Source organism: Pristis pectinata, chromosome 33, assembly GCF_009764475.1.
Source record: "Pristis pectinata isolate sPriPec2 chromosome 33, sPriPec2.1.pri, whole genome shotgun sequence".
Lineage (NCBI taxonomy): Eukaryota > Metazoa > Chordata > Chondrichthyes > Rhinopristiformes > Pristidae > Pristis > Pristis pectinata.
This window is the reverse complement of record NC_067437.1, coordinates 13,775,527-13,797,203: the sequence shown is the minus strand read 5'-3', so window position 1 is coordinate 13,797,203 and position 21,677 is coordinate 13,775,527. Positions and strand designations below refer to the sequence as shown.

General features: G+C 42.4%; 1 protein-coding gene across 3 annotated transcripts in view; it reads left to right on the top strand.

The window, feature by feature from the left end:
- The window catches only part of aco2 (aconitase 2, mitochondrial), a 60,899-nt gene that overhangs the window by 11,719 nt on the left and 27,503 nt on the right, over positions 1-21,677 (top strand). For all 3 annotated transcript variants that reach the window (XR_007958520.1, XR_007958521.1, XM_052043086.1), the window contains exons 5-8: positions 1,428-1,586; positions 2,333-2,483; positions 6,105-6,209; positions 12,240-12,331. Coding sequence is in view for 1 of the 3 variants with exons in the window: in XM_052043086.1 (XP_051899046.1) it covers positions 1,428-1,586; positions 2,333-2,483; positions 6,105-6,209; positions 12,240-12,331 (507 nt within the window). In the remaining 2 variants the exon portion in view is untranslated. The remainder of the gene's footprint in view (positions 1-1,427; positions 1,587-2,332; positions 2,484-6,104; positions 6,210-12,239; positions 12,332-21,677) is intronic.

The window sequence follows — 21,677 nt, the reverse complement described above, 5'->3', positions numbered from 1 at the left end:
TTCCATTGGGGAGTCAGCAGTGTTAGAAAGTGATAGAAAACTAGGGGGCTATGTGGGAGGGAAGAGTTAGATAGATCTTAGAGCAGGATAAAATGTCGGCACAACATCGTGGGTTGAAGGGCCTGTACTGTGCTGTAGTGTTCTATGTTATCATCTTAAGGTCTGAGTGGTAGATTGAGATCAGAAGCAATTGTTTTCTTGCAGTGAATGCTTGGGACTGAGATTTTCACCTTTGTAGGAAAATTGGATGGACATTTGAAGCTTTCGTAGAGAGCAGAGCCACGTTTAAATTTTGCATGGCCCTAGGATAGAGCAATCACAAATATGATGGGTTTTGTGACCACCTCCATTCTATGTTTCTCCAGTTGTCTGAAGCTGTTAAATAGTCCACCAGGACTCTAACTTCATGATCTAAGATGCTGGAAGGTGAGCTACTCCTCTGGAGGTTCTTCAGTCTATTCCAATAATTTGGACAAGGGGATCAAAGGTATCCAAGTGCTGGTGACAAAAGCTGCGTGGCAGTGTGAGTTCTGAAGAGGATGCAGAGAGTGGGTAATAGGGAGGCCAAGTGTATGTACAGGGAAATAGTAGATAGAAGGTAATGCAGAAAAATGTCAGGTTGTATACATTAGTGGGGGGGGGGGGGATGTAGAAAAATGGAGTATTTATTAAATGGAGAGAGATTGAATGGTGAAATTGTTTAGTGGGGCCTGGGTGTTTTTTCTCTAGAAATCACTGCAAGTTAAAGGGTAGATGCAACAAGCAATTAGGAAGGCAGGATGTACATTGACCTTTATTACAAGAGGTGTTAAGTACAAAGGTAGAGATGTCTCACTTCACCTCAAATACTGTGTACTGGTCTGGTCTTCCTAAGTAAAGATATACTTGTGATAGAGGGAGTGCAACAAAGGCCCATCAGGTTGATTCCCAAGAGGTTGTCCTATGAAATTAGATTAAGCAGAGTAGGCCTTATCTCTCTGGAGTTCAGAAGAATGTGAGGTGAACTGATTGGAACTGAAGCATTTTTAAGGGGAATGACAGAATAAATGCAGAGATGTTTCTTCTAGCTGGGGAGTCTAGAACTAGGGCCAGAGTCTCAAAACAAAGTGTCAACCATTTAGGACTGAGATGAGAAGTTTCTTCCCCTGAGGATAGTGCACCTGTGAAGGCTCAATTGCTGAGCATGTCAATACATTTTTAGATATTAAGGGAATCAAAGGATGTGGAGTTAATATGGGAAAGTGAAGCTAAGGAAAAAGATTCAGCCATGGTTTTAATCATTGGGAGAACAGACATGAAGGTCTGAATGGCCTATTCCTGCCTCTTACTTCTGATATTCTTGTTGTTTTCTGGCATAGAACCAAGTAGGAATTTTACTGAGAAGCAGCCTCCAATGAATACTGATGTACTTGGGATCTTATTTACAGATTATTTTGGAGAACTATGCTTATCCTGGCATCCTGCTGATTGGCACAGACTCCCATACTCCTAATGGTGGTGGTCTGGGTGGCATCTGCATAGGAGTTGGAGGAGCGGATGCAGTCGATGTGATGGCAGGAATTCCTTGGGAACTGAAGTGTCCAAAGGTAAAATACCTGCTTTGATTTGTTAAATTACATTTGTTTGAGTTGAGCCCTGCCTGGCAATGAAATGTTTAAGCTCACTTTATTTTTTTTCCCAAATCATGCAAGGGTACTCTCTGTTGTTGATGACACTGTATACTATGGCTGAGCATAGACCTTTCTAATATACTCTGCTTAAGAAAACTGAATAGTGAATATATTGTTAAAACCTGCTTTTATATAGAACAAAAGCATTTCTAAGAGCTTCACTAGAAGAGTTGCATTGAAATACCAGCAAATGCTATTCTTTCCATGCTTTTGGAGAGAATCAAACTACTACTTATTATGTTACAGAAGCTCCTGGCAAATGTTAAACTAACACCAAGGTAGGCTATTTTGCCAAGCCTCTTCAAAATTGCTGGTATGTTGGCATTTCTGAGCAATAGGTGGGATTTATCAAATATTAAAGCCCTGGTATGGAATTCATTTCCCATACAGACATATCAAAGGATCTTTACTACACAGTTGCTCCGGAGAACCATATCAGATAGAGGAAATGGGTGTAAGTTTAGGATCTATCACTTGCTAATCATATATATCTCTGTGTTCTACATGCAAACTCTAAAACCAGTTAAAACCTCGGCCCTAAAGCGATCTAGGTGAATTGTTTTACCAAAATAAACTATAGTTGAATCAGATTGCTGATACCTTATTCTGCTGGAAGTTAGTTTCTTGTATTGTAACATAAAACACGTTTGTTTGTTCATTAGGTTATCGGGGTGAAGCTCACAGGACATCTGTCAGGCTGGACTTCACCAAAGGATGTTATCTTGAAAGTGGCAGGCATTTTGACAGTTAAAGGGGGCACTGGTGCAATAGTGGAATATCATGGGCCAGGTGTGGAGTCCATATCTTGCACAGGTACCTAAGCTAAAGCCTTACTGTAATGCACAATCAATCGTGTTTACAAAATTGCCTCCCTCTGCTTTCTATCTGCAAGGTTTACAATTTCCTTGTATTAAATATCTTTAACATCTCTGCTAGTTTACTTGTCTTTGTTCCTTTACAACTTTGCACCATTTTTCCAGCATAAATTGATTAGCATTAAATATTGTTTAGGTCTTAAGACCAAAACTGCTGAGAATATTCAAAAGAACAAGCAGCATGGAGAAAGAAACAAGAGTTAATATTTCAGGTCAATGACCAGAAAGGTTGTCTTCTTGGTTCCACAAAAGCTGCTTGATTTTTTTTTGAGTATTTACAGTATTTTCTGTTTTATTTGAGATTTGTGGCATTTATTGTATTCTGTATTTAAACTATTGCTTGTATCTTTTTTCTGTATTAGTCAACAGTAAGAAAAATGCAATTACCCCCAACATCTCCAATGAAGAGAGGTCCTGCTTCTCATAATCCGTTGAATCCTGCAAATGTTGGCGCTATATATGTGTTAATCAGTTTGGGGTGTTATATTGCCATCTTGTGGTCTGTTGAGCTGCTCACATTCTCTGTGGCACAGGGATGGCAGACATTGGAGGGTTGTAGGTTGTGGATAGTGGAAGTGATTATCTTCTGGAGACACTGGAAGAAAAGTAAGGAATAGGAAAAGCTAATTGCAACCTCTGGAATTTCGCACATGGGGTGAACCAGGAGAAGATCCACTGTCAAAAGGTGGAAAGATGAAATTGGATGGTGAATCTGTATGGCTTCCCATGAATCTATTAAGTGGCTAGTTGAATAACAAGGGCTATACTAATGGCAGCATGCTGAGCAGCACTAATGTACACACAGCAAGTTTGTCTTGCCTGCCACTTGTGGCAGAGATAATCGCACATGGAATTAATGGGAATGTTGCCTTGCAGGTAGGGAGCAGCCAGTAATCAGGGTTTGGAGTAAGAGGGAGGTTCTCACATGAGCAAGGTGTAGGGAGAGTTATTCCCACAGGGTTCTTGTTGAAACTGTACCCATGTGAGATGTACTTAATTGGTTTGGATTTGGGGATTTAAAAGGAAATGTCAACATTTCACAATGACACTAATTAAGCATCTGATAGTCATGACAAGGACCAGGAAACTCTATAGAAGGATACAGATGTGCAAGCAAAACTGAATAAAAGGCAAATGCAGTTCTGTAGGGAGGAACTGAATTGTCATATTTTGGAAGTGTTAGGCTAATATAAAACCAATGCTGCAGTGCTATTGAATGTCTCATTTGGTTTGATCATTAGAAGTATCTAAGTTGGAGGTAGATAAATTCTTGAAAGAGCCAAGAATCGAGGGATATGGGGAACAGGCACAGAAGACATGGGGCCAGCCATGATGGTGGGTCAGGCTTGAGGTGCCAGCTGGCCTACTCCTGCTCTTATTTGTGTTCTTGTGGATAAGGAACAAGGATTAAAACTATGAAGAGAATCTTGAGTATTTTATATAAAAAAGTGATGGGATTAAGGGTGACCTGAAAGAAGCCCTGTAAATGATTGAGAAAACAATTAAATTGATCTTCAGTAAAGTTTTGTTTTTGAAGGGAGGTTTGTATGTTCCAGTCTGCACACCATTGTTGAAGTAAACCCCATTTGTGTCCTTAAGAAGGAACTATTGTTATGTAGGCAGAGGTAACATTCTTTTTATATGAGGATAAATCACCAGTTGGCCTGATTTTAATGGTGGTAGTTAATGCAAGAATCTAGTTGGGGATACTTGGAGAACTGGTGGATCTTCAAATAATAACGACGACATTCACATTTCTTGAAGCACAGGAACGAGCAAATGAGGTCTCCAGTTACTAACATTATGCAACAGTTTGTACAATTCCATCACAACACTTACTCAATTGGGCATTGAAATGTCTGTAGAGGTAATGGTATGCCATTACATAAGAACATAAGAAAAAAGAGTAGGATTAGGCTATCTGGCTTGTTGAGCCTGCTCTGCCATTCAATAAGATCAAAACTGATCTGGCTATGGACTGAGATCCACTTACCTGCCTTTTCGCTATAACCCTTAATTCTCCTACTATGCAAAAATCTACCTAACTGTGTCTTAAATATATTTAATGAGGTGGCCTGTACTGCTTCCCTGGGCAGAGGATTCCACAGATTCACTACTCTCTGGGAAAAGTAGTTTCTCCTTAACTCCGTCCTAAATCTACTCTCCCAAATCTTGAGGCTATGTCCTCAAATTCTAATCTCACCTACCAGTGGAAACAACTGTCGTGCCTCTATTTTATCTATCCCTTTCATAATCTTGTGTGTTTCTATAAGATCCCCCTCTCATTCTTCTGAATTCCAGCGAGTTTAGTCCCAGGTGGCTCAATCTCTCCTCATAGGTTAACCCCCTCGTCTCTGGAATCAACCTGGTGAAACTCCTCTGCACCGCCTCCAAAGCCAGTACATCTTTCCTCAAGTAAGGAGACCAGAACTGCACGCAGTACTCCAGGTGTGGCCTCACCAGTACCCTGTACAGTTGCGGCATAACCTCCCTGCTCTTAAATTCAATCCCTCTAGCAATGAAGGCCAACATTCCATTTGCCTTCTGGATAACCTGTTGCTCCTGCAAAACAACCTTTTGCGATTCATGCACAAGCACTCCCAAGTCCCTCTGCACAACAGCATGCTGCAATCTTTCACCATTTAAATAATAATCTGATCTTCGATTTTTCCTTCCAAAGTGAATGACCTCAGATTTACCAATATTGTACTCTATCTGCCAGATCCTTGCTTGCTCACTTAACTTATCTATATCTCTCTGCATCCTCTGCACAATTTGCTCTTCCACTCAATTTAGTGTCATCATCAAACTTAGATATGCTACACTCAGTCCCAGCTTCCAAATCATTAATGTATATTGTGAACAGCTGTGGGCCCAGCACCGACCCCTGCAGCAAGCAGCAGCAATTATCTTCTGGTCAAGCAGCACATGGGGTAATTGGAATTGGTTTACTATTGTCACTTGTACTGAGATACAGTGAAAAACTTGTCTTGCATACCGTTCATACAGATTAATTCATTACACAGTGCATTGAGGTAGTACAAGGTAAAACAATACAGAATGCAGAGTAAAGTGTCACAGCTACAGAGAAAGTGCAGTGCAGGTAGACAATAAGGTGCAAGGTCGTAACGAGGTAGATTGTGAGGTCAAGAGTACTTATTACAGTAGGGAACCTTTCAATAGTCTTATAATAGCAGGGGATAGAAGCTGTCCTTGAACCTGGTGGTACATGCTTTGCTTCTGCCTGATAGGAGGGGGGAGAAGAGAAAATCTCCCGGGTGGGTGGGGTCTTTGATTATGCTGGCTGCTTTCCCGAGGCGGCAAGAAGTATACACAAAGTCCATTGAGGGAATCAATAGATTTGATGGATCCCATCAAACTACCACTGTTATCCTCGCCCTCAGTTAATTCGTATCCTCCCAGTTCCTGCAGATTTTGTTTATTGTCTACACAAACTGTTGGATTTTATTACATGGAATGTGGTAGAATTAATGGTTTCTCTCTGAGTAAAAGCATGAAGTTACAGTTTAAACTAAACTAATCCAGTTTCCCTTCCCAGGCATGGCTACGATCTGCAACATGGGTGCTGAGATTGGAGCAACCACATCAGTTTTCCCCTATAATCACAGGATGAAGAAATACATGGAAAAGACTGGCAGAGCAGGTGGGTCCGAGGAGAATGGCGAACTTTCATCTGGAGGGTGATGAGATTTTACTGGATAATATTTTAAGGTGTGTTTCCAATTAAACTGGTGATAGGGCAGAAGGGAAGATAGGAGAAAGTTAGTCTCTTGAAGGTAACTGAAATATTTATTTATTTGACCAAAGGATGTGGATGTTATTGGCCGCACTAATACTTCTTGTCTATTTCTTATCACCTCTGAGCTGAGGTGGCAGACACATTATTGGCCAGATTGGGTGTAAGGATGGCAAATTTCTTTCCATGAAGGATATTACTGAACTGGATGGGTTTTTTGCAATAATCCAGGAATTTTGTGGTGACCATTGCTGACGTTGATTTTTTCATTCCCATATTTAATTACTTGAACACAAATTCCCCAGCTGCCTTTGTACTGCTTGAACTCGCCTCTCTAGATCAACAATCTAGGCCAGTGACTAGCTAATGTACCCATATTTAGTTTTACATTTTGCAATTTAGAAATACAGGGGCTAAATTAAAATTGGTGTGTGGACAAGTTAAATCCAAAGTAGAACAAGGATCAAAAATCTGAAAGGTCAGTAGGTCTGCAGGAGTTCTTTTATGTAATGGTGACAGAATGGCTTGTTTAACTCGATGCAGTTGAAAATATCTCCCTAGAATAAAACTTCAATGGAAGCAGGAAGCTGTTTCCTTCAAAGAGTGCACTTAAGAAGGCTGAGGTGATAACTCACTTCCTTGTGTTAATGTTATCGGTATGATAAATACTGTTCAATATTTGTGATTGCATTCCTGAATTCACTGCCCAGCATGGCGCTAAGTTGGACCAAGCAACTTATTTGTGCTGAGCTAGCTGATTTAGACAAGGGTTTTAGACAAGAGATCGGAGCAGAATTAGGGCATTCGGCCCATCAGATCTGTTCTGCCATTTGATCACGGCTGATTTATTTTTTTCCCTCTCAACCCCACTCTCCTGCCTTCTCCCCGTAACCTTTGACACCCTTACTAATCAAGAACCTACCAACCTCTGCTTTAAATATACCCAATAACTTGGCCTCCACAGCCGTCTGTGGCAATGAATTCCAAATTAACCACCCTCTGGATAAAGAAATTGCTCCTCATCTCTGTTCTAAAGGGACTTCTCCTTTTGTTCTGAGGCTCTGGTCCTAGACTCTCCCACTACTGGAAACATCGTCTCCACGTCCACTCTATCCAAGCCTTTCAATATTCAGTAGTTTCAATGAAATACCCCCTCCTAAACTCCAGCAAGTACAGGCCCAGAGCCATCAAATGCTCCTCGTATATTAACCCTTTCACCCTTGGGATCATTCTCGTAAACCTCCTCTCAACCCTTTCCAAAGCCGGCATATCCTTCCTTAGATGTGCAACCCAAAACTGCTCACAATACTCCATATGTGGTCTGAGGATGCTGCATTTTTTTGTGGATGCTGCATTTGGCCTTGGTATGGTGTGAGATGGATTTCACTTCTTTCGATTGCATGTTCAGGCAAATCAAGCAAACAATGGTGCAGAAAGATCAAAAAGCTGAAGATGCTGGAAATCTGGAGACACCCAGCAGTCAGGCAGCATCTGTGGAGAGAGAGAAACAGGATAAATGTTTTACATCAAAGACTGTCAGAACTGGGAAAGGGAGAAGCAAATTAATGTTAAGTTGCAGAGAAGATGGTGTGAAGTGGGCAGGGGAGCAGTGGTGGATGAACAGGACAAAGGAAATATCTCTGATAGGGCGAGGCCAGGGTTGCTGTTGCAGAAAGGCACTGGAACATGCTGGTGGTCTAATATAACAGTGTTTTGAAGACCATAAATAGTACTTCCTCCTAACCCTTAGTAAAGGACGTAGCATTTGACCACCTGTATAATAAACAGATTAAAACTGTTGAAGACAGTGATGTTTATGAGCAATTTTGGCTTGCCTTCATGCCTCTGGCACTATTGATGTTTGCCTGCTTCATTGCTTTGTCTAACAATCCCACGCTAGGCAGTGAATTCAGCAATGTAATTTCTTGAAACACAACAGTCTGCCAACACTGCTGGAACCATCTGTGTTGTAAGTTTTCAAACACTTCTTTCCTTTGGCATTTCTGTGTGCCCCTGTTCACCAGTATGGCATACACAGAGAAACACACTCCATTGCTAGTGGAGTCTGGTCTTAACTATATTTTGAAGATCATCAGCAGATACCTCCTGGCAAATTAACTGCTTACCAGTCCTCCCGAGCATTCCACCTCCCAACATTTGGAGAGAATTTGCCCTCCAGCCTAGTATCAGCAAGCCAGAAAACTAACTACTGCCTCTGGAACTGGATCTCTTTCTTGGGCTAGTAAGTGCACTGAATTTGCAGATGCTGTCTCGTCCACAGATGGATCTCCCAGCAGTGAGCTGGTAATATGCTGCAGAACAGCTGTAGGGCCCTCAAGCAGTAGCTGCTTCATAAGGCCTGGGCTGTTCCTAGCTGACTTGAAAACGGGTGTTTGTTGGCTTCAAGCAAGCATGCACTCAGAGGGCTGCTCTCGTGACGTTGACTGCGGCTGGTCTTATTGAAATTGATCATTCTACCTGCTGCCGGCTCGCTGGCCTTGAATCTCAAATATAGAGTGTGGTAATACTTGCTGCTGCCACTGCTGCATCATTATCATCATCATTTGTGGCCCAAAGCTGTTTAGCTCAAAAATGATTTTATTTATGTATTTATTAAAATCTCCCATTTATTTATGGAGATAATAAGATGGATGGTGAGTCACCATTCTTGAATTGTTGTTGTGTTCCACACACTTCTTTTGCCTTCTATTGAACTGAACTGAATCTGTTATCAACACAAGCACAGCAAGGTTTTGGTTTTGCCTTATCTTTCTGACAAACCACAATTGTACGTGCCAAAAACTTTCATCAGTAATTTTTTTTTAATATGTAATTCAAAATATTTAATCCTGAATTCAGTGTCGGAACTTCACTGTGCTCAGTATAAAATGCTGGGACTCTGTTCTACTTTCTACCAGCTTCATTTTCTTAAAGAATGTTACTTCCATCTCTTCATTCTTATGACCATGGTCCAGCCATCTGGACAATGATAGAAGGTATCTGTGGCTGGTGATAGAAGGTATCTGTCTCAGAGGGCTGAAGGAGATTTACAAGGTACGGCACTTTCATAAGGAAGTCACTTGAGACAATCCACTCAATTGGTAAAGTGCTAATATGGTGCCCATATTTGGAAAGGGTTAACAAATCAGATAGTTGACTCTATAATTTCACACTTCAACCATGTGTGAAATAATGGAATCGGTTATCAGGTATAATTATGATAAAGCAGTTTAGGGTCAGCCTGTTGTCAAAGTTCCATGTGAAAAACTGATTGTTAAAATTGATGTGAGAATTTAGGATGAAACCTAGATGTGGGTGAAAGCAAGGTGGCTGAGGATTGAAAACAGCAATTAAAAATGGATGAGAGAGGTATAGAGTGGAGGGAGAGAGAATCGGGGTTAGAACCTATTGCAGAGATGTTCTGTGGAAATTGGTTACTGTGCTGATTATAGCAAACTACAGAGAATGCAGTTGCGGGAGGCAGTGTAAATTGTTGGATTAGTTTGGCAAAATAAGCCAATGTTCAGTTTGTTAGAAAAGCTTTTTTATTATAGATGAATGTTGTCTGCACAACACGTTCCCATTTTTCCACTCTGGGTAATTACCATTTAAATAATTGATTTATTTTTATTTTGTTATTCACTTATGGGATGTGGCCATTACAGACAAGACCAGCATTGAATGCTCATTTTGGTGCCCTTGAGAAGGGAGTAGCAGCTACCTTCGTGAGCCCATGCAGTCCTTCTGTTGAATGTACTTCCAGATTGACTGAGGGCGAGGAGTTACTGGATTTTGACCCAGGGATATGACGTGTAGGGTGCCAACCATTTTAAGAAAGGGGACGCACATGAAGCTGTGGCAAGATTGCAATGCTCTGATCTGATCGAGATCTCTGAGCTCTGTCTGAAGCATTGTTCAGCATGTCTCAAGCTGTGCTGTAGCTTCAACAGGTCATGACCTCATTTTTAGGTATGTTTAGTGGTCATCCTTGATGACTGTTTAGGCCAGGCTTTGAACCAATTTGGTGTCCTAGCTTGATGGGAATGAGAGAGGTGCTGGGTCATGAGGTATCTTGAATCTTGCCAAGTCCAATATAAAAGAGTGATCAGCATTGTACATCAATTAAGTCACATAGCCAAGTAGGAAAAAAATGAGAGGAAATCGTGATCAAAATGAGTAGACCTCTGGGTAATTCATATCTTGAGTAGTTAATCTAATTCTGGTCATTGGGTTTTATCATTTCTATGTCAATCCAGGGAGGTGCCGTGGGTTAATTTCTGATCTGGGTCATTGAGCTGGAAAAACTTAAACAGACACCCAAGTTGTGATGCAGAGGTATCTGGGATTGTAACTAACATAGGGAAGGTAAATTTCAAAAAGGTTTTTTTTGAGAATAAGATGAGGTAATACTGATTCACGGTAGTTTGGGATAAATTCTGTACTGATATCAGAGCTCCTCTTCTCATCACATACCCAGAATGGACTCCTTGATTTAAAAAAAATATTATTTTAATTATTTTTCCATTTCCTTTGTCCTCAGCCTTTCTGCACAGCCCCAATTAAGCTCAACCAAATCTAAAAACAGCATCTTTCTTTGTAGTTAGGAGGTAACCTTTCCAATTCAACACTGTTCAACAATTTCAGATTATTATCATGGTCCTCCGTTCTGTTTTGGAACAGAACTTGGATCCCTTCTTGTCCCATTAATGGCTCCTTTCATTTTGCACCATGAGGCTTTTGATTATTTTCCTGCTTTGCATCCTTTAACAGGACTTCCTTTTTGTTCTTTCCTTCTGTTTCCCTGCTTCTCCACTTACTTGAAACGTCCTACAATGTCAGCTTTTTTTGTGCAGCTTTAATTCAAGGTCATTTACTTGAAACATCAGCCATATTTCTCTCTGCAAGTGTCATAGTATCATATAGCTTGGAAATTGACTTTACAGCCCAGGAAGTCCACACTGACCACCATTCATCCATTTACATTAAGATAAGATGTTTATTTATTAGTCACATGTACATTGAAATACACAGTGAAAGGCATCTTTTTGCATTATTAAGAATTTTCTGGGCGCAGCCCACAAGTGTCACCACTCTTCCAGTGCCAACATAGCATGCCCACAGCTCCTAACCTGCACGTCTTTGGAATGTGGGAGGAAACCGGAGGAAACCCACATAGACACTGGGAGAATGTACAAACTCCTTACAGTCAGTGGTGGGAATTGAACCTGGGTCACTGGCGCTGTAATAGAGTTATGCTAACCACTACACTACCTTAATCATATTTTTTATTCTTCTTGTGTTCTCATCAACTCCCCTCTGATTCTACCACTAACATCCACACCAAGAACAATTTACAGTGACCAATTAACCGAGCAACGAACATGTGTTTGGGAGGAAACCGAAGGAAACACACACAGACACAGGGAGAACATTGAACCCGGTTCTCCGATGGCATAAGGCAGTGACTCTACTACCTCTGCCATCCAAGTTCTTGACCTGCTGTGTTGTTTGCCTACATGACACCAGTTGGATAGTGGAGAGAGATCTTTTGTGCTGAAATAAGCAATTAGAAAGCTATTCAGCCCAATGGCTCCATGCTGCTTCCCAGCAGAGCAATCCCATCAGTCCCACCGCCATTTTTTCTGTGTAGCTGCTCCTCCCACACATTCATCAACTTCACGGTTCTTTTGCCATCTACCTACAGTGAGGGTGAGGGGTAATTTAGTCAATTAATCTACCAGCACGTCTTTAAGATGTGGGAGGAAATGGGAGCACTTGGAGGCAATCCATGTAGACATGGGGAGAACGTACAAACTCCACGTGGACTGAATCCAATGTCAGGATCGAATCAAGGTCTCTGGAGCTGTGGGACAGCATTACTACCTGCTAGTGCTAGAAATGAGCAGGCTTTAACTGTCATTTCTTTGCAATTTTCAGAGATTGCTGCCGTTGCTGATGAGTTCCAGGACCTGCTCGTTCCTGATGAGGGCTGTGAATATGATCAACTCATTGAAATCAACCTCACTGAGGTAAGGAAACCTGACCATTCTGGTATTAATTTCCATTAAAAATCAAATAGTATGTTCATTGTCCTAAAACTAGGGGTTGGTTCTTTCTTGGCTTATTTAATGGGGAAGCGAGATATATTTATATAATGCTTATCACAACCTCTGTATCCGATCGTAATATAGAGAAATATACCAGTTAGTCTGAACACAGCAAAGTTCCATCATGAGATAAATGACCACTTAAATGTTTTAGTGATTTCTTTTGAGGGATTTATGTTGGTCAGTACAAAGGCTGATGCTGAGATGAAATGGGTTGGAAGAAGGTTCATATAGAGCAGAAAGATAGTAGAAACCATTTGGGCTGAATGACCTACTTTTGCATAGTAATTTCTATGCAATTCCCCATTGAAAAGAAATATGCTGCTGGTAATTGTTCTCTAGGCTTGGGTGGTTTGAAGAACCAAATGGTAACCTGCAGGAGTAAGCCATTCAGCTCCTCAAACCTTTTCTGTCACTCATTGAGATTATGACTGCTGTAATCTTATATTCCAGTCTTTTTGTCATACCTTTCAATATACACAGAATCCTATTATTCAGATTTAAAATAGTCAACCTAGAACCAATTGCTGAGTCCCACATTTCTACCACACTACCTGTAGAAGTGTTTCAAAAATTCTGATGAATCTTTACAGAGTAGATGTGGCTAAGCTGTTTCCCTTGGTGGGTGAGTCCAGGACCAGAGGGCACAATCTTAGAATTAGAGGCTACATGATTAAGACAGAGATGAGGAGAAATTTCTTTAGCCTGAGGGTAGTGAAATTATGGAATTCTTTGCCACATACAGCAGTGGAGGCCCTATCATTGGAGGCGGTTAAGGAGGAGATAGATAGGTTTCTAATTAGTCAAGGTATCAAGGGATATGGGGATAAGGCCGGAAATTGGGGCTAGAAAGGAATAGTTGTTTTTGTTCCATTTCCCATTTCTTTTTCCCTTTCTTTTCCTTAGCTCATGGAGCAGACTCGATGGGCCGAGTGGCCTACTTCTGCTCCCTTGTCTTGTGATCTCGTGAATCTGGCTCTTATTTTTAGACTAAGACATCTGGAACTACATTCTGCAATCAATGGGCATAGGTTCTTTCTGTCTACCTTGTGTTCTTCTAAATATAAAAAAAATTTCAATCAGTTCACTCCTTGATACAAGTTCCAGGAAAAGCAAGCTGAGTGCAATCTCTCCTAGTAATTTCACCTTTTGGAGCTTGGGTGTTATGGTAAATCTCCCAAGGCCAGTTTGTTCTTCCTGAACTGTCAGGCCCAGATATGATCACACAGGTTCAGTCCAGTCAGAGCTTTGATAGCTGTAGTGCAATTTTTACCAGGAACTTCAATAAGATCAGGTTCTTTTAGCATTTTGATTTGGTTGGGAATTGTCTTATGATATTTTAATACAAGGATCCTCTCTCTTCCACCACCTGCCTCCCCCCAACCCCCAAGACTCTCTGGATCCCTGCTGCTTCTAACTTTTAGCAGTTTAGAAAATATTCTTGCACTTTCCTGTCCATACCGTACTCCGATTATACTGAATGTTTAGACCGGTGAATTGGGTACCAATCAATTGAGCTATTTTTCCCTGGTATCAAGCTTCTTGAGAATTGTTGTAGCTTCATTGATCCAGGCAAGCAGAAAACATTCCATCAACTCCTGTAGATGGTGAAAAGACTTTGGGGTGTCAGAAGGTGAGTCGATCAGTGCAGGATACCCAGCCTCTGACCTGCTCTTGCAGTTATACGACTATGCAGCTGATCCAGTTGAGTTCTGAGGAATGGTGACATCCATACACCCCACACATCCTGATGTTGATGGTGGAGGAACTGGCAACGAAAATGCTATTGAAAGTCAAGGGGTTGTTGTTCTTGCTGGAGATGGTCACACTGCGTAAGTGCCAGGCGATGACCATCAGCCCATGTCTGAATATTGTGCAGATCTTGCTTAATGGAGGTATGGACAGCTTCGTTAGCTAATGAGATGCGAATGGAATTGAATATTCTGCAATAATGGGCGAATACCCTATTTCTGAGTTTACGGAAGGAAAATCATGGATGAAACAGTGGAATATAATTGGGTACAATTCTAGAGAAACAGGAGACTGCAGGTGCTGGATCTGGAGCAACAATCTGCTGGAGGAACTCAACGGGTCGAGCAGCATCTTGAGAGGAGGGGGGTTGTTGGAAACGGATCACAAATGCTGCTCAACGGGCTTAGGATTCTACCCTGAGGAACTCTTGCCGTGATGTCCTAGGGCTGGGGCGCGGGGTAATTGACTTCCAACTATCACAAATATCTCTTTGTGTGAACTATGACTCCGAGCGTTGAAGTATTTACCCCTGATTACCATAACCTGACATCCCAACATCCTCCCACCACATACAAAGCACATCAGGAGTGTGATGGAATGTTTGCTTGCCTGGATAAGTGAAGCTACGACTCTCAAGGAGCTTGATGCCATCCAGGACAAAACAGCTCAATTGATTGGTACACCGTCCACAAGTCTAAACATTCATTCCTAGTTTCATTGAATTATACAGCTCAGAAATGGGCCCTTTGGCCCAGCGAGTGTGTGCCAACCATCAAACGCCCATTTTCACTGATCCGACATTTTATTCTCCCCTTTCCCCTCAACTCCTCCTAGATTCTACCATTTGCCTGCATGCCAGGGGCAATTTCTGCAGCGGCCAATTAATCTACCAAGCTGCACATCTTTGGGATGTGGGAGGAGACTAGAACACCCAGAGGAAACCCACAGAGGTTACTTCAAGGCTGCGTGTTTAGCCCCCTGCTCTACTCTCTGTACACACATGACGGTGTGGCTAAGCACAGCTCCAATGCCATCTTCAAATTTGCTAACAACACCACTGTTGTTGGGCGAATCACAGGTGGCGATGAGTCAGCCTACTGGAGTGAGATAGGACAGCTGGTTGAGTGGTGCTGCAACAACAACCTCTCGCTCAACGTCAGCAAAACTAAAGAGCTGATTGTTGACTTCAGGAAGGGGAAGGAGGGCGAACATGTGCCAGTCTACATTGGGGGATCGGTGGTGGAGAGAGTCAGCAGCTTTAAATTCCTGGGTGTTAACCTATCAGATGACCTGTCCTGGGCTCAGCACATAGCTGGAATCACAAGGAAAGTATGCCAGCGTCTTTACTTTCTTAAGAGATTAAGGAAGTTCGCTTGTCACCGAACACTCTAACAAACTCCTTGTTACGTACCAGCAACAATAGAAACACAATGAACCATGTTTAAATGTTAGAATCTATTTATTAATAACTACTTGTAATAGTAAGAGAAATAAAAACTTGAGATATCAGACATTGACCCCAAAATAAACACGAAGTGTGTGTGTGGCCAGTTCCCAGACCCCAAGTCTAGGAATAGTTCTCGAAGTTTTATGATGGCAAACCAGTTCAGTTCAGCAAGTCATGAAGTAGAACGATGAGCAAAGGCTTCTGAAAACCACGTTAGAATGTAGAGAAAATAGGAGTTTACGAAATCCACAAGTTCCACGATGGAACCAATACAACGCCTCAATCACCGAAGAGCTCCATTGCTTTGTTCCGAAGTATCTGCCACACCGAGAGCTTTCCCGTACAGGTTAATGACAAAGTGGACTCCACAGATTGCTCCGAAAATCCATACATGGATTTTAAAGTGACAGTCGTAATAATTTGTTCTTCATCCATAGATACAGAGACTGGCAGTCAGTGCTTGCCTCTCGCCTCTTGCCTCTCCCCCTGTCTGTGCAATTGCCAGCACGTTCCAGTTATAGTCATTTTTTTTCACTCACAGTAGTCAGATAAAGCCACACACACTACCATTCAGGCGTCTTAAAGGGACACTCATCAAGTAGCAACCTGGGCTCATAACATTCTACAGATGTACTGTTGAAAAGCTCCTGACTGGTTGCATCATGGTCTGATACAGCAATCTGAATAACAAGAAGCTGCAGAGAGTAGTGGACTCTGCTCAATGCATCACGGCACATCCCTCCCCACCATCGGTAGTATCTACAGGAGGCACTGCCTCAAGAAGGCAACCTCTATCATCTTCTTGCAGCTACCATCGGGCAGGAGGTACAGAAGCCTGAAGTCCCACACCACCAGGTTCAAGAACAGCTACTTCCCTTCACCCATTCGGTTCTTGAACCAACCTGCAAAACCCTAATCACCATTGCAGTTTAGCAGCACTATCACCACTCTGATCACTTTGCACTAAAATGAACTTTTTGCTCTAATTCTGTTTTTTTCTTGTAAAAATTGTGTACAAGTTGTGTTTAATTTGTTTTTCTTGTGAATGCTGCTTATATGATGCCATGTGCCTGTGATGCTGCTGCAAGTAAGTTTTTCATTGCACCTGTGCATATGACGATAAACTTGACTTTGAGAACATGCAAACTCCACACACACGGTACCCAAGAGCAGGATTGAACCTGAGTCGCTGCAGCCATGAGGCAGTGGCTCTACTAGCTGTGCAACTGTGCACAGTTTTATCAGGGCTCCTTGATGCCACTCTTGTTTAAATGCTACCTTGATGGCAAGGGTGGTTGCTCTCACCTCGTCTCTGGAATCCGGCTCTTTGGTCTATGTTTGGACCAAGGCTGTGATGAGTTGAGCAGATTATTAGTGAGTAATTGCTGCCTGATAACACTTAATCGCTTGCTGATGGCTGACAGTACACTTGTACCCTGCTTAGCTTATCCCACAGAACACCAATTCATTACTAGGGTCCAAACACTTGCAGCTTTTTATCCTACAGTACTGTTTTTTGAAAAAAGACATCCACTCAGGCTGCACACTTTTGTGCCAGGAACACGTATAATGCTATAACGATTATTTTTTAGTGCTGATTCCATACGGACTCATGTTCCTGGGAAAGCATCCTGAGCACTAAGCAAGGTATGAGTCTACACTTTCTTCTATGAAATCAGAGGTTGGATGTCAGCTGACGTTTGCTCAGTGTTCAATTCCATTCACAACTCCTCGGCAAACTGGGTGGTAATTTGCCAGGAGACACAAGAGACTGCAGATGATGGGATCTGGAGCAACAAACCATCTGCTGGAAGAACTCAGCGGGTTGAGCAGCATCTGTGGGAGGGTTGTCCTGATGCATGGTTTTGACCTGAAATGTCCTCCGTTCCTTTCCTCCTACAGACCTGCTGAGTCCTCCCAGCAGATTGTTGCTGGGAATTAGCCAGGTTGGATTCGTCCTGCTTTCTATGAACAAGCATACCTGGACAATTTTCCACTTTGTCAGGTAGATGCCAGTGTCGAAAGTACTGGAACAGCTTGGCTGGAGGCTGTTAGTTCTGGAGCACATTTCTTCAGAACTACAGCCTGGACGTTGTCTGATTCCCACAGTCTTTCAGCCATTCCTTCATATCACGTAGAGTGAATCAGACTGGCTTCCAGACCGGTGGTGAAGATGGATTATGCATTCAGCACTTCTGGCTGAACACGGTTGCAAGTGCTTCAGTTTTGACTTCAGGGCTTGTGTGCTGAGTGTAATCATCACTTATTGAATGGCAGAGCAGGCTTGAGGAACCATGTGGTCTACTCCTACTCCTCTTGTCTCTTATGCTAGTCTGACCTGACTTTGTTTTTCAGATTATTTTTGGAACATGAGCTATTACTGGCAAGGCTCCTTTTAATTGCCCTAAACAGCAGATGGTGAGCTGTTGCCTTGGGTCACTGTATTCTTTTAAAGGTTGGGGAAGGACGGTGGGGGGGGGGGGGGGGGGGGTGGAGGCAGGGGGGAAGTTGATGCAACTGTGCAGTTAACAGTCAGCCACTTGGCTGTAGGAATGGATTTGCACATTAGCCCAGACAGCAGGCTTCATCCCCAGAGCCACAACAGTTCAGCATCACCTTTAATGTGATTTTTTTTTTAATTTCCAGATTTTAAAATTAAGTAAGATTTTTGAGCTGGCATATACTTATGATATTGAAGGAGGCCAAACAGTCCAACAAGTCTTTTCATGTACTAATTTAGACCAGTTGTCATTTGCCTTGCCAACAGAGTCTGTGAATCTGGCCTTTGCACGTCACCTATAGGGATAAAATTAAGATCTGCTCTTCAGTGAAGAGGTTATATAAGATAAGGTTTCTTTATTAGTCACATGTCCATCGAAACACACAGTGAAATGCATCTTTGCGTAGAATGTTCTGGGGGCAGCCTGCAAGTGTCGCCACGCTTCTGGGGCCAACATGGCACGCCCACAACTTCCTAACCCGTACGTCTTTGGAATGTGGGAGGAAACCGGAGCACCCGGAGGAGACCCACACAGTCACAGGGAGAATGTAGAAACTTCTTACAGACAGCAGCTGGAATTGAACCCGTGTTGCTGGCGCTGATATATCGTTACATTAACAACTACACTACCGTGCCTGCCCATAATGTCAAGAGTTTTTATTTGGGTGCTACACAACAGGCATAAAGGAGCTAGGCTTAAATTCAATATGGCACCATTTAAAATGGAAGCAGTCGTGGAATGGTTTAATTGAAATATTTTTGTGGGTTTTGAGTTTCGTTGTGTAGATGTTTAACTATACTTTTGCATTGACCATCTCCATTTCTGACCTTGCTCATTCAGTGAAAATTGTTTTGGTCTTGGTGCAGAAACTAATTTAATTTCAAAAAAATTAAAAAAAAATATTTGCACAAATCTACTTGCAAAGTATTTCCAGTGACTTGAGAACACAAACACATCATGTCACCCTTTCCCTGCTTGCATTCCGAGCAGGAGGGGTGAATTATTGTACCTGGTTTTGAAAAACATCTTTATTATTGATTAATCCACTGAGCTCCAAAACAACAATGGGCTTTGATCCAAAAAGCTGTAACCTCATCAACAGCTTCATAGGATTAACTATTTTCTCCTCCCCTTGAAAATCAACAGCATTTTTTTCTAGCCAGTTTCTTCATATCTCTGAACTCCAGAGATGTTTTTTTTGGATCTGCCAAACTCTATCCAAAGTACCACTGAACACTTGCAACAGAAACTGAAATGTGCTGTCCATCCTCAGCAGAAAAAGCAGGTGCACCTTTTGGATAGACAGCTGTTGCTGTTTTTCCCTCCACCACTGCCATCTTCCTCTGATGTTGGCTAATCTATGGCTGCCCAGCCTATGTAATTAACAAGAGTTTTGTCAGTAAGTCTACATGTGACAAGCAAGTCTTTTGCTTGAATTAGTGTAAATGGAATTTAGTCACATGAGAGTCTCATGGGCAACTTGTAATCGATTCCTCACTCACTTTCTCAGTCCCTTTGCTGGGAAGGATAATGTTCCTAGTTTGATTACCCAGTAGCAGGGTTTTGTCGGAAGGATCGAGGTTAATCGAGGACACTGGCTGTTTGACCCACAGGCCTTCAGCTGTGATACTGAAGATCTGTGCTCCAGAACAAGCTGCACCTCCAGCTAAGTGGTAGTTACAGCACCTGACATCTACCTGATAATGTCGAAAATTGCCCAGATATGTCCTGTTCATTAAAGGCAGAACAAATCCAGTGCCACAATCAATCTACTCTTAGTCATCATAGTGACAGAAGCTGTTGACAGTGCTATCAAGAATTACAGAAGTGAGATGAGAGTGATTGCCTTTGACATCAAGGCAACATTTGACCAAGTTATCACCAAGAGGAAAACACTCCAAAGGCTGGAGTAATACCTTGCACAAAGGAAGATGCTTGTGGTTGTCAGAGGTTAATCATTCCAGCCCCAGGACCTCCCTGCAGGAGTTGCTGAGGGCAGTGTCCTAGGCCCAACCATTCTCAGCTGCTGCATCAATGACTCTCCTTCTATAATGAGGTCAGATTTTCACTGCTGATTGCACAACATTCAATTCCATTTGCAGTTCCTCGACAAGAGCTCGATAGTGTTCAGGCATGGGTTGATAAGTAGCAAGTAACATTTGGGCCACAAAAATGCCAGACAATGACCATACCCAACAAGTGAGAATCTGATCACCTTCCCTTGATGTTCAGTGGCATTATCCCCACCATGACCCCATCATCAATATCCTGGAGGTCACTATTTCCCAGAAACTCAACAGGAACAGACACAAATACTGTGACTGCAAGAGCAGCTCAGAGGCTGGGTATTCTGTGGTGAGTGAGTCACCTAATGACGTTCCAAGACCTTTCCATCATCTGAAAGGTACAAATCTGGAGTGTGATGGAATACTCTTCACTTGCCTGGATGAGTACAAAGCTAACAAATCTCAAGAAGCTCGACGCCATCCAAGACAAAGCATCACACTCACCCTAAAGGAGACACAAGAGACTGCAGATGCTGGAATCTGCAGAAACAAACAATCTGCAGGAGGAACTCAGTGGTTCGAGCAGCATCTGTGAGCACTTCTGATGTGGGGTTTCGACCCGAAACATCGACGGTTCCTTTCCTCCCACAGTTGCTGCTTGACCCACTGAGTTCCTCCCACAGATTGCTTGCTACACCAACCCTAAATGTCCATTTTCTCACCCCACCAGTGTACAGTGGCTGCAACATGTATAGTCTACAAAAAGCACTGCAGCTAACTGCCCAGCCTACTCTAACAATGTCTCCTAAACCCGTAACCTCTACCACCAAGAAGGACAAGTGCAACAGACACATGGGAACGTCACTACCAGCAGATTTCACTGCACCATCCTGACTTGCAAAGTTTACCGTCAGTTCTTTTATTGTTGTTGGGTCTAAATCCTGGAACTCCTACCCCAACGACGTTGGGAGTACCATCACCAGAAGGACTACAGTGCTTTGAGATGCTGGTTAACCACCACCTCTCAAAGACAATTAGGAATGGGCAATAAATGCTTGCTTTGCCAGCAGTGCGTAGACCCTGAAAATGAATATAAGAAAACTAAGTTCAAATAAAGAACATAGACAATTGAACAGTGCAGCACAGGAACAGGCCCTTTAGCCCACAGTGCCTGTGCCGCCCATGGTGTCAATTTAAACTAATCCCATCTGCCTGTATGTGGTCTATATCCCTCCATTCTCTGCCAGTTTACATGCCTGTCTAAATGCCTCTGAAACATTGCTATCTGCTTCCACCACTTCCTCTGGCAGCGCATTCGAGACATCTACCTCTCTCCACTTAGGAAAAAAACTTGCCTCGTAAATCCCCTTTAAACTTTCCCTCTCTCACCTTAAAGCTACTGTATGTCCTGTAGTATTTGACATTTTCATCCTGGGTAAAAAGACTATCTACCCTGTCTGTGCCTCTCATAATTTTGTATACTTTTATCAGGTAAATCATCAACCTCCTATGCTCCAAAGAAAATAATCAGTGCTTGTCCAGCCTCTCCATATAGTTAATAC